The sequence below is a fragment of the Manacus vitellinus genome, unplaced genomic scaffold, assembly GCF_001715985.3.
Source record: "Manacus vitellinus isolate BGI_N305 unplaced genomic scaffold, ASM171598v3 scaffold_6_pilon, whole genome shotgun sequence".
Lineage (NCBI taxonomy): Eukaryota > Metazoa > Chordata > Aves > Passeriformes > Pipridae > Manacus > Manacus vitellinus.
In genome coordinates, this window is record NW_021940750.1 from 31,272,432 (window position 1) to 31,284,956 (window position 12,525).

The 12,525-nt window shown below is 36.0% G+C and overlaps 1 protein-coding gene across 12 annotated transcripts in view; it reads left to right on the forward strand.

Annotated features, from left to right (window-relative positions):
• EML1 (EMAP like 1) overlaps positions 1-11,419 on the forward strand; it is a 125,451-nt gene extending 114,032 nt beyond the window's left edge. For all 12 annotated transcript variants that reach the window (XM_018082540.2, XM_018082541.2, XM_018082545.3 and 9 more), the window contains 7 exons: positions 2,563-2,630; positions 4,184-4,272; positions 4,803-4,900; positions 5,025-5,112; positions 5,292-5,387; positions 9,429-9,559; positions 9,853-11,419. In XM_018082540.2, coding sequence (XP_017938029.1) covers positions 2,563-2,630; positions 4,184-4,272; positions 4,803-4,900; positions 5,025-5,112; positions 5,292-5,387; positions 9,429-9,559; positions 9,853-9,978 — 696 coding nt within the window. In that variant the 3' untranslated portion in view covers positions 9,979-11,419. The remainder of the gene's footprint in view (positions 1-2,562; positions 2,631-4,183; positions 4,273-4,802; positions 4,901-5,024; positions 5,113-5,291; positions 5,388-9,428; positions 9,560-9,852) is intronic.
• The last annotated feature ends 1,106 nt before the right edge of the window (positions 11,420-12,525 follow it).

The window sequence follows — 12,525 nt, forward strand, 5'->3', positions numbered from 1 at the left end:
CAGATGACTGCATTTTCCTATTTCCTAATAATTTTAGAGTTTAAGATATGTTAATATGATTTGGGTTTAAAAATAAACTCTCTCCCCTTCAGTCTTTTGAGATACTCTAGATAGGTGAGCCTCAGGAGAATGATCGAACCCTGAGATGCACCAAAGTCTGAATGTGCTTGCAAATCTCTTGAACTGTCACCAAGATGATAAATCAAATAAATAGCAGCACATTTAGGCTACAAACTTTAACAATAAAATATATTTTTAAAAATCAGTGAGCAAGTTATAAACCAAATTTTCCTGCATCTGTCTTGGTAGTCTCTCTAAAAAAAAGATAAATCTGTGTCTTTTTTAGTTTTGAAATGCAGCAATAGCAGTGTACTGTATCTGTACGGTGTGGAGTATGAACACACTGGATTGCAGAAATCCTTCACATGCAATTCAGAATGACTAACAATGACACAACTGATAACTTTTATGTAAACCTTCCTGATCTTCAGGATGGTTGTTTGTTTGGGTTTTTTTTGAAATTAATTTGATTATGGTGCACAACCGATTTTGTGCAAGTCTGATTTATAAATAACCCGAAGTGGAGGGTAAAATCATAGGTACCATTTTTTATGCTTTTCTAATACATTTCTTTTTTGTTGGAAAAAATCATCATGTAATTTAATTGCAGGTACTAATGTGATCCTGTGCTTAGTGTAGGGGTGTGTGTTTTTGTATATTTGTATACACTTTCAGAAATACTGAGAGAATAAGTTAGTACTTCTAATATGTTTCTCATTACAGGAAGGATATACTGAGGAGGGCCTATAGTCATGAAGAAAAGTGCAAAATTTGGCACTTTGCTCTCTTGCAGTGTAAAGACGAGCATTTAGAAGTGTGGGAGGATAGTGAAACATCATTAGTGGAGATAAGTACAATATGGGGATCAGGAGCAAATCTATTAATCAGATGAGCTGCTACCTCTGAAATAAAGTTACTTAAGCAATCATCAACTCCAAAAAGGACATAATTTTCCTCTGAAAAACAGAGCAGGAATTTATCTGATTATGACTTACAGTGAGCTTCAATTAATATTTAGCTGCAGTTTTGCAACTATAAGACTCTCTAAGAAACTGTTGTTATTGAAACGTTTAAGAAACAGCTTTGCTTACCTTGATTATTTTGAAAAGATTGATGGCAACAGCAGTGGGAATATTAAATAAGAGATAGGTTTATTTCTTTTCCCCTCCAAGTACACACCAATTCATTAAGACATGATTCCTGTTGTCAGTTTTTACAATAATCTCCTTATTATCTCTTTGAAATGTCTCAGACTGTTTCACAGATCAGTGATCTAGATTATCTCAAAAAAATAAATTGTTTCTTGTTAACCTATTTTTGTCAAGAGATCTGTGTAAAAGCCTTTTAATGTAGCTATGAGTACAAGTTACTGCTCAGATTAAATTCACTGTTTGAACCTCTGATTTATTCAGTAGAATATTTTAGCATTACTATGAAATTATACTTTGAAAATATAATTTGAAAATTATCCTTTCTGGAATACTGTGATGTTTTAGAACACACGTTTAGGAATCCTGGATCTCAACATTTCTCTGGAATTTCTTTAGAGCTAGTAAAGTCTTTTAAATTAGTCACTTCATTAAAATTAATTAGAATATCCTTTACACCTAGCCTTTAGGGATAGTAATTACCAATTACTAAAAATGTCAACAAGTTTACTAAAATAGCTATGACGTGATACTGTTTTAAAATACAGAAAATCAAGCCTGTAAGCATTTCTGTGAGATTTGTCACTAGATTGGGGGTTTTTGCTTACATTTTAAAATTACTTTGGTATTTTCTGCTATAACCTGAAGAGTTCTGAAGCTCATTCTTAACTGAACAAGTATTAGAAAGAAAACGCTTACCTTGGTTTTTAGGCATATGTTTAAATTGCAAGAAAAACACTAGAATTCTACCTGTCTCCACAATAATGCACTAAACAAAGTAAAATGTTTTGAAATTGCACATCAAAATAAGAAACCCAGTTTCTGCCCTTAGTCTCCCACTAAACTGCAACTCAGCAGGTGTTGGAAAAAGGTGCTGGTGTACATAGAAGTTATGCTTTACCCCTCCATGCAAAATGCCACGTACCTTTGTTGAACAGGGTGCTTGCTTGTCCTTTTAGACCGTAGGTAAACTTCAGTTTTGATACTTAATTCTTAGGTCAGCTCTAGTTTAAGAAGTTATTTTTATCTCTTACTTGTTTGTGATTTGTTGGGAAGCTGCCACTGCTGATGTTATTGTTATGAAATCACTTGCCAAGTTATTTTTAGATAGTGAAGAAAAGAAAAAAGTGGCCTTGTATAGAGGGGGGAAAGTTTATTGGATAATATTTCAATTAGTTAAAAATACTTTTTTCCCCTCAAGTTTATATTGAAAAAAAAAAAAAAAAAAAGAGAAAAACCAACCCCAAAATATCAACAAAAGATTGTTCCTGAGGCAGATAATTGAATTGTGTTTTTGTTGTAACTTGATAACTTGGACTGGTAAAAAAGTGTGCTTCTTTCTGAAACATTTTAGGATCCAGCACAGTCTTCAGGTTTTCATCCTTCAGCATCTGTTGTTGCAGTAGGGACGCTGACTGGAAGGTAAGATGTGCAGAGCTGCACCCTGGGCACCAACTAACGCTGATTTTTCCAGCTCACGTCCAAGTTCGTGTTCTTGTTATGCAGATGTATGCATGACATATCTTCATTCCCTATTGATTTCTGGTCAATTCCAGAGTGAAATTTATTTATATTGCCTTAATGCCAACAAACCCTGTGTTTGCTGAGTGTTGCATGAACAAAGAGATGTTTTCTGCCCTGGGAGGGTGACAATCTAAGGTCAGTGGGAGAAGGTAGATTTGGAGAGGGCAGGAAGTCTAGCTTTTGGCAGAGGGACCATGTGTGGGAGGTACTGTCACCATAGCAGTGACCTAAATGTTAAATCTTTGTGTCCATCAGGGCAAAGGAGAGACTGAAGGAAGAATCTAAGATTGTGAGTTAATTTTGCAGATGTGGGTAGAGGTTTTCTCTGAGGCCTTTAGGGCAGCGTGGAGGAAATCACATTGAAAAATTTTGTGTGCCGGAAAATGTAGCAAATGGTTTGTGATCCTTAATGCAGTGGCAACCAAAAATTCTATGAATGTTCCACTGCACTAGCCATGGTGTAAAAATGCATATTGAGAGGCTTGTTCTGCGTGAAGAGTGTGAGGTGCAAACAAGACAGAGAAAACTGAGGCAAAGTTTAGTATCTCCATTTTACATGGCAGGTTGAGCCCTTGGTTATTTAGTGGGTCAGTGGCAGACGCTGTGTTTGTCCATGGTTGTCTGTCATAGGAGGGAGTGCCTTTGCCAAACTTCCTCCTCTCCTGTAGTGTCACTTGAGGGCAGACTTGGCTGTTGATATTGAAAACAGTTCCACTTAACTGAGAACATACAGGAAACTTGTAGGTTATGAGCCAAGATTATCTCAGATTGTATATCAATCCTAAATAAAGGATTTGTTACTGAATTTACTTTATTTATCAAAAAAAAAATCAAAAGGAGAAGCTTTGAGAGGAATATTTTCTTTGTCTTTAGTAATCTGATGCAAGTATTGAAATGCAAATTTTATCTTTGTCCTTTCTACATGTTTCCACGAATTAATTTTTTAAATTAAAAATTAATTAAATTAACAAAAAAAGTAATTAAAATTTCACTTTAAAATAAATTAATAAATAAATGTAATTCATCTATCAGAAGAGAATGGTCCTGATTCTTGCTTGTGTTTTCTTTTGCTCTAGGATTTAATATAGGCATCCATTTAAATATCAGCATAGCATAGAAGAGGGTCATTAAAAGAAAAGGCAATTTATAGGCATAAGCATTATAGGCAATGCTTACTTTATTCTGATGCATGACACACAGTAAAACACACTAAAATCTGAAGGTTGATATCAGGTCAATGCTTGCTCATTTTCTTGTTTTGGTTAAAAACGATAGGAAGGAAACTATCCTTGTGTTATAGTAAAAATAGACCAAACTGAGTAGCAGTTGCTGTTTTTCTTTTCTTGGTATAAAACTTATGCTATTTTGACAGAAGAAAAGTTGGTCAAGATTACAGTAGATTTAAATTCCTTATGGAATGATTTATTGGCCTCTTTCTGTATTTATAACAGGTGGTTTGTGTTTGACACAGAAACAAAAGACTTGGTCACTGTACACACAGATGGAAACGAACAGCTGTCTGTAATGCGTTACTCCCCAGGTTTGAGAGCATTTATTTACTGGGTAAAAATAAAGGCGTTGAATTTTTTTATTAAATTAAATTAGGGGCCGGTTTGTTTTAAAGTATTTCCCTGCTTGCCATACTGAAGTTGAAAATTAATATGCCATGAAACATTGGCAACACTGGATGGGCGGTGTGGTAAGCTCCAGTTTTCTTTCCCCTCCCTCCCTGCCTGACATGTTCACTGTGGTTTCTCTGTGTGGGAAAAAAAAAAGAAAATATTTAACTCCTCTGGTTGTTGCAATCAGGTTATCCCTAAATGGACTGTAGCTGCCTCCGGAAGTGTCATGTGTTTTTAGCAGTAATATTTGCTGCATAAATTTGCTGGTTTGTAGTCTTGAAAGATGCACCAATATGCAACTGAAAAAGAAAAAACAGAATTCCATTTTTTCATTTTTCAGTATCAAGGCCTTTAAGAACAGTTCCTCTTTCTGTGACATACAAACTTTTAAAAATTAGCCTGAGTTCCTTCTTACAGGAATAATTGCAGTTCACTTTTGTGTTTATAGATGGAAACTTCTTGGCAATAGGTTCCCATGACAACTGTATTTATATATATGGTGTAAGTGAAAATGGAAGAAAGTACACTAGAATTGGCAAATGTTCAGTAAGTAACCTTTTTCTCATGGTTCAGTATTAACACCTTAAGTGTGTTTTGTAGCACTATATTAATACTGTCACATTGAGACATACTGTTGGTGCAGCTAATACAATATTTTTTCTCTTTGTAGGGTCATTCCAGCTTCATTACTCATCTGGATTGGTCTGTTAATTCACAATATCTTGTGTCTAATTCAGGAGACTATGAAATCTTATACTGTGAGTAAGAATTATATTTAGTCCTTTTGTGCAAAGTTCAGGCAGTCTGACACAGATTTAAAATTTAAATGAGACTATATAACTGCCAAGATCGACCATATGTTTTAATTCATCTGGTGCAATCAAAAATCTATAAAATTTGAGAATGAAAAATCATGTGGGGTTTTTTTCTTTTGTAGGGATCCCCTCTGCTTGTAAACAAGTCGTGAGTGTTGAAACAACTAGAGATATAGAATGGGCCACTTACACCTGTACTTTAGGATTCCATGTTTTTGGTAAGTATTGTAAGCCTCTTACAAGCTCTTACCATTCTTCTTATTAACAAACACTTGGATTGCCAACTTTTGCTTATGAAACATGACTATTCATAATTCAGGGAAAAATAGAGAACTTCTGTTATGCCATTTTTATTACAATCTGTCTTCTTATTTCAATCCAGAAAGACACTCGTTTGATATTCTTGCTAGCTTCAAGTACAAATATTAAATTACAACATAAGTGGGAGACAAGGAAGAAATCACACACTGCCCTTTCTGTCACACTAGAGCAGCTTCTCATAATTTTTAATTTAAAGTCGTGTATTTAGACAGTTACTGGGTGAAATCCCCTTACCAGAAATGGTTTCATTTGCTTTGGTTACTGTGCTAGCACAAAATGGATGACAATCTCCCTCATTAAGAATTTATCATGTATTTTGATAGAATCTGTAGCAATTAAATCAGGTGAAAGAAATTCAAGAAGGAAAACATAACAAAATCAGCATGGTTTGTTTTCATCAGACTTGTCTTCTGCCAGTTTTGAAGGATCCACTTTCCTCAGCGTAGTCTAGAGTTTTGAACTCATTCCTCAATGTGTGCAGAACTAGATAGATTTTACAAAAGCTGAGTACGAGAAGCTTCAAATTCTTGAGTCCTCAAGAGAAAATAGGAGGCCATGGTAAAAGTTCAGAGAAGAGTATAAGTGGTTAGCAAGGAAGATTTGCACCCATGTTTCAAGTAGAATAGATGCAGTGATGTACTTGAAGGCAGCCAGAAAGGACATGTTTTCAGAACCTGAAGATGGTATGGCAGTAGCAGTATGCTGGGAAAACACATGCAAATTTTCTGTCATTTGACTGACAAGCAGTGCTTACATGTCACTACAGTATGCAGATTTGGTGAAAGGAAATCCTGGAAGATTGGCTGCATGATGTATTTTCCATGTAAGGGTTAGAGGCCCTTATGGAACTATTAACATATTTCTGGGGTTTGAGTACACCTGACACATAGTTACAGAGCTACAATGTTTTTGCATCACAGTTTCAGGTACTCTGAGATACTAAACACTTTATGTGAGTATTCCTCACTTTTTGATTCGGATTCATGCAAAATATAGTGCCAATAGAATATAGGGCTGCTTTTGGTGCACAGAGAGTCAGAGGAGAGAGGCAGGTCACACCTGAGAGGGGTTTTCCCCATGCCTTGCAACAGATGAGCAACCTTCTTGTATCTGTAAGAATAACTGGTTAATGTAATCTTGAGACCATTAGTATTTATTTTCAGGACCTCACAGAGAAAGGGCAAAGTACTGAAATACTTGAGAAGCATGAATGCAGTATCTGCAGGTCATATATCTACCTTCAGAGCCCATATGTAAAGGATAAAGTGCAAAGTTAGTGGCTAGAATAATAAAGTGAAGAAGCTCATAAATTAGAAGTTGGAAACCAGTCTGTTAATACTGGAAGTCACTCTTGCTGTTCAGTACTTTGGGGCCTCATAGCAGCCAGTTAGAACAGTCTTCACATGTTTTCTGGGATTTCCCCACTGGACACAGAAGCAAGGATCACAGCATCCAGGATGTGAAGCTTCTAGTATATTGATTTTTCAGTAGATACTGGCTGACTGAAACTAGGGGTATTTTCTCACTCTAGTAGAGCCACATAAAAATCACAAACTCTGCACAGCAATCACAGATCAGCATAACCAATGCGAGGGGGGGAAATGAACATTGGTCTGTTGAACACCTGTCTTTGAGCATGGGAACAGATTAGTCAGTTTGTTGGAAGTGTTTAGAGATGATTCAACTGAAAATCAACAGCATGTAAAGAAGTGTGTTTGAGGGAGTATATTTTAGTGATACAAATGTGTAATACAAATGTAAATGTGAAGAAGCAAAGACTTAACACTTAATGATCTATATACTCTTTCAAGAGCCCTGTGTTGCTGGGTACACAACCAAGTGTTCATTGCACATGCCCAGTTTTGAAAAAAAATTGGTGTTTGAGGTGAAGGACAGGAACAGAAGAAATCTAAGATGCTGTACCAAGCTGATTGGGTTCAAAAGTGACTAGAACACTGTAAATGGAATACTATGTTTGTTTGAATATATTTATTAATAGCCTATCATAAACCAGGATGTATAGTTTTTAGGTGGCATGAAGCTGCAGGATTAGGAAGTTGTCTTGAGAAATAGAGGAGTGGTATGAAAAAAGGAGGCAATTCAATAGAGCCAAATAGGAGGTTCCACACAAGAATGGCAGAACTCAGTTGTACAAATACAGAACGGATGAGAGCAGACAGGAGAGTAGATCTGCACAGAAAGATCAGATTACTCTTGCATACACACTGAACATGAGTCAACAGCATTATGCTGTTGTGGGAAAGGAAGATGCATTAGTGGGATGTGTAATGAAAAGGATGCCATGCAAAATGTGAAGCAGTCATCCATTTATCAGTATCTGCTTCAGTCACCGCTGGAATGACTGCTTCTGGTTTTTGCACTTTGGACCAACAGATAACGTCCTGACTAGAAAGAATAATTATTCATCTAAATATTGTGCTGGGAGAAGAGATGTAATGAATGAATTTTAGAGAAGAGTAGGAAAAAAGGCATGGTATGAATCCTCAAGTGAGAGAAAGGAAATTGTCTCGTTACATGTCTGCAGAGGATGGGGAAAAGAAAAAGACTAATTTTTCAGCAAGGGGAATTCAATTTGCATATTCATAAAAACTAGCAGTGAGGCACTGGGATAAATTTTGAAAGAGCACAAAGTTTTGAAGAAAAACCCTGCTATCCTCCTTTCTCCATTCCAAAATGGCAATCTTGTTTCTTTAACCACTGCCTATAGGGGTTATCTCCAGCTTGTCACAGTGACCTCTTGGGAAGACTCCTACATCTTTTCAACTAGCATTTGATATTCATACAGTCTCCTTTTTGTCAAGGCAGATATTTAAAACAGCTTTTCTGTGTCTCTTTGTTCTGCATATTCATAATTCCACAAGTAGCAATTATCGTTGTTTCTTCTTTGCACTTTCCGTTACTTTGAGCCTCTTTTTTGCTATCCCTGAACTAGCAAAGAGATGTTTCCACACACATCAGGAAAGTTAAGGGCAGTCTACAAATCAGTACTTTGTATTTTATTTACAGCAATTTGTAATTCCTTGTAAAGACATGGAATCACCTCCTCGTAGTGCTGTTGACAGGGTCTCTGAAAGTTTGGTATCATTTATGTTCAGTAGGGATTAGATGAAATCTAAATTACAAAAATCATAAAAAAAGCAACCCACAGTACTGCATACAAAAACCTGACATTTCAGGAACTGGATGGATTTTAGTACAATTACAATTTATTGCAGGCAAGTATTCAGAGGCCTTAAAGATGTGGTGCACAGATTTGGTCTTTGCGCTGATGACCCTGAAGTTTAATTTTAGAACACCACTTTGTGCAAGAACAGCAAGGAGTAGAGAATGTGAGGAAAGAGAAGTACTTAGAGTAGAACAAAAGCATTTAAAAACTTTAAAGTAGGTTCAGTTTCTTTTCAAGAGATCTGTTAATAAATAATTTAAACTATATAACATCTGATTTCAGAGGTTTTAGACTTTTAGTAATATGAAGAAAGTCCTTTGGATCATACATGTGTATGTTTTTTAGACTACAGTAATATGAAGAAAGTATGTTAGCTCATACATAAGCAGAAGGGAAAATAAAAGCAGTAACTGTTATTTTTCTACATAACAGTATGAAAGTTCTTTCGGGCTCAGGCACATGACTGTACTTCAGCAGAATTCTTTTTTTCAGAGTAAAAAGAACTTTGCTGACTAGAGGAAATAAAGTATTTTTTATGTGTTTGATTTCCTATTAGGATCTAGACTTTTGCTGGTGTACTGAAGTACACATCCTGACTCAGATGCAGTTATTTTTATATTTTTTCTTTTCTTTAAACAAATAATCCTTTATAATAATCCTAAATAATCCTTTATTAATATTTCAACAGAAGCTTAAACTGTCAATTTTATTTCCATTATAAAACCCTTTAATTAGTCCCTCTGTGTTTCAGGTGTATGGCCTGAAGGTTCGGATGGAACAGATATCAACGCTGTCTGTCGGTCACATGGGAGAAAACTGCTATCAACAGGGGATGATTTTGGCAAAGTACACCTCTTCTCATATCCATGCTCACAGTTTAGGGTAAGGTATTTCCCAAAAACTTACTCTTGTAATTTGCATGACTGCATTAACTGTGGCTTTCCTATGTACAAAAAAAAAAAAAACCAACCATATCAAAACAGGAAGAATGGGAATATTCAGATGTCCAAGGGAATTTTTTAAGGTTGGTTGAGACAGCAACTAAATTTAAAACTTAATTTAATATTAAAATACTGTAAGAGAATGATGTGATGCCTTGTTTTCATTGTTGTATGAATGTTATAATGAGATGTTTTGATGACAGCTTATATTCTCACTAATATGGTGTTTTCTAGGCTCCAAGCCATGTGTACGGTGGACACAGTAGTCATGTAACTAATGTAGATTTTCTCTGTGAAGACACCCATCTCATCTCCACAGGCGGAAAAGATACAAGTATTATGCAGTGGCGAGTCATTTAAAGGAAACGTCAGCATGAACACACACAGTTGAGTCGACCATGCACAGAACTTATGTATAAACTGTATATTTAAAACTTAACAGTATGTTTGCAGTTTAGCCTGGTCACTGTGATTTTTGTTTAAAAAATTCTTACAAACCTCAGGAAAATTAAGCCCTGTGCTGGTTACCTTACTCAGTATAGTGATTTTTTTTTTTTCATTGTGTCACACCTGAAGAATGATTGTTCTCTGTTGTACAATATACAATGCAGTACAAGTTTAATATAAGAAATGTGGCTTGACAGTTTGCAATACAGTGGTATCAGCAGAATGTGACTATCTTAAATGTTTTCTATAAACACTGCTAAACTGGTCACAAAAATGCCTTTCAAAGACTGTATATATGTGCTTATTTGTTTCACTATCTACACTTTGTACTGTATATCTACTTATTTAGAAAAATCTATGACAATGTCAAGGTACTGAACTGTTTCTGATGGAGGCTGATGAATAGATACAAAAAATATAAACTGCTATGTAAGATGCAAAAATTAGTGTTCTAGACCTGAAAATGTGAATGCTGGTAAATTTGCATTCTCTTGGGAACAGCACACCGTGGGTATTACCCATGAGGAGTTGTGTTCCCTTTCAAATGAATCAGCAAACTTTGTCCCAGTTTGACCTGAATATCTCAGTAGGGCTTACAGATGTCTGTGTGGTTCAGGTAGTCCATATGAGTTTAAATTAAAATTTTTTTATTTGTATATGAACAATTTCTTTTTGAAAACAAAACAAAAAAGCTTGGCCACATCCCCATTATTGGTTGGTATATTTAACTAATATGTATATTAATCAGCATGTTGCTATATTGTACATGTATAAGATTTTAGCAGTTCATAACAAATGGTAAGGCCATCTAGCTTTACTTTTTTATGCTTATGGATATTGTATATTTGTATTTTAAGACCAAGTAGACCAAGTCTAAAGATATCTTTTTAAGTGTACCATAAACCTGCAGAGGGTAAAGGAAGACTTGGAAGCCTACATGAAATATTAATGTGTAACTTCTGGCCCCTGTGTTTTGTGCATGGATGGGTATTTATAGTATGAAATAAGATTGTGTTTTGCAATGAAGTAACAGTGGAGGTGGTATAAAAATGGTTAAGAAGGCCTTACCAATGTTGATTGTGACACAGATTAAAATGTATTGTTTACTATGAGGAATGTATCTGAAGAATTTTAAAAGAGGAGTTCTAAGCGAACTCAAAAAAGGTAATATTAAAATTTTGCTCGTAAATGGACAGTAAACGTTAATTCTCTGAACTCTAAAGCACTGGTTGTTTAGAGTGATTTAAATGAAATGGAATCAATAAATTTTGAAACTTTTTTATTACATCTCCAACCTCCTACACTGAAAGTGCAGGACACCAATAAACATGTATTAAAGTGAATTTTCAATGTATTCTTCCTGTTGAGTAAGGTATCTTTGTTTAAACATGAAATACTTAGAGAAGGACAGGCTTTTACTTAACAACACGCATTTGTGATTTCTCAATTAGAGCTGTATTTGAAAATACTTGGCAGTAAGATCTAGGTTTTGGGGTACATAATTTCACGTGTGACCATGACCCTGGGAACATAATGACAGTGCACACCTAGAGAGTGAAACTCCAGCTTTGCAGTGGGGGACAAGGACATGCCCAATGCGTTCACCTATGAACTGCCTTGGTCCTGCCTCCTGGCACACATCACATGTTTCCGAGTACCCAGCTGGTGCAGTGTCGTTCCACTGCACAGAGTTATGCTCATGGCAAGAGCTCCTTGCAGTTTCTGTGTTAGGAACTTGTTTCAGGCAAGACCTTTGAAGGCCACGGTTGCAGGGTCACTGATGTTACCTGGCACTGTCACTGAAGGCAGAGGTCTGATTACTCCCATGCCATGGAGCTGCACGGGAGTTATTGTGGCCATAGGGAGAACCCAGCTGGGAGAGAACAACTACTGCAAACAGAAAACCCATTTCCTCAGTTTCCTCATCTGATCTAGGTATGCAGCTGTATGAGTGCTTGTACTGAATTTATACAGAGGAAGGAGCAATGTGGAAAAGAAAATAAATGGGCAGAGGAGCACTGGAACAACTTATTTTGATAGTGATGTCAATCTCCCTCTTCTTGACATGTGTGAAGCTAAGGCATAATATCCTTACACTTTCTAAGGTTAATCCAGTCATAAGAGTTCATAACACACTAGTGACAGGTTCTCACTGTGTCTGGGTGCTTGGTTATCCCACAATACCTTATGTTTTTATTTTGAGGGGGTTTGGGTTTTTTTTTTGCTTTTGCAGATTGGGTGCTTTCAGGTTTTCTGCTTTCTGAATTGTAGGTGATTTGTCATTACTTGCAGCAGAGAAAACAGGAGTTGCAAATTGGGTTAGCTCATTCTCTTTTCATCCTCCCATAGTGCTGCTCTTGGGATGTAGTAAAGCATTTGTGATCCCTTTCTTCATTTTAAACTGTTATCCCTTACAAGAAATAGACGAGGAATACTGTAAGTTCATCCCTAGGGTTACTG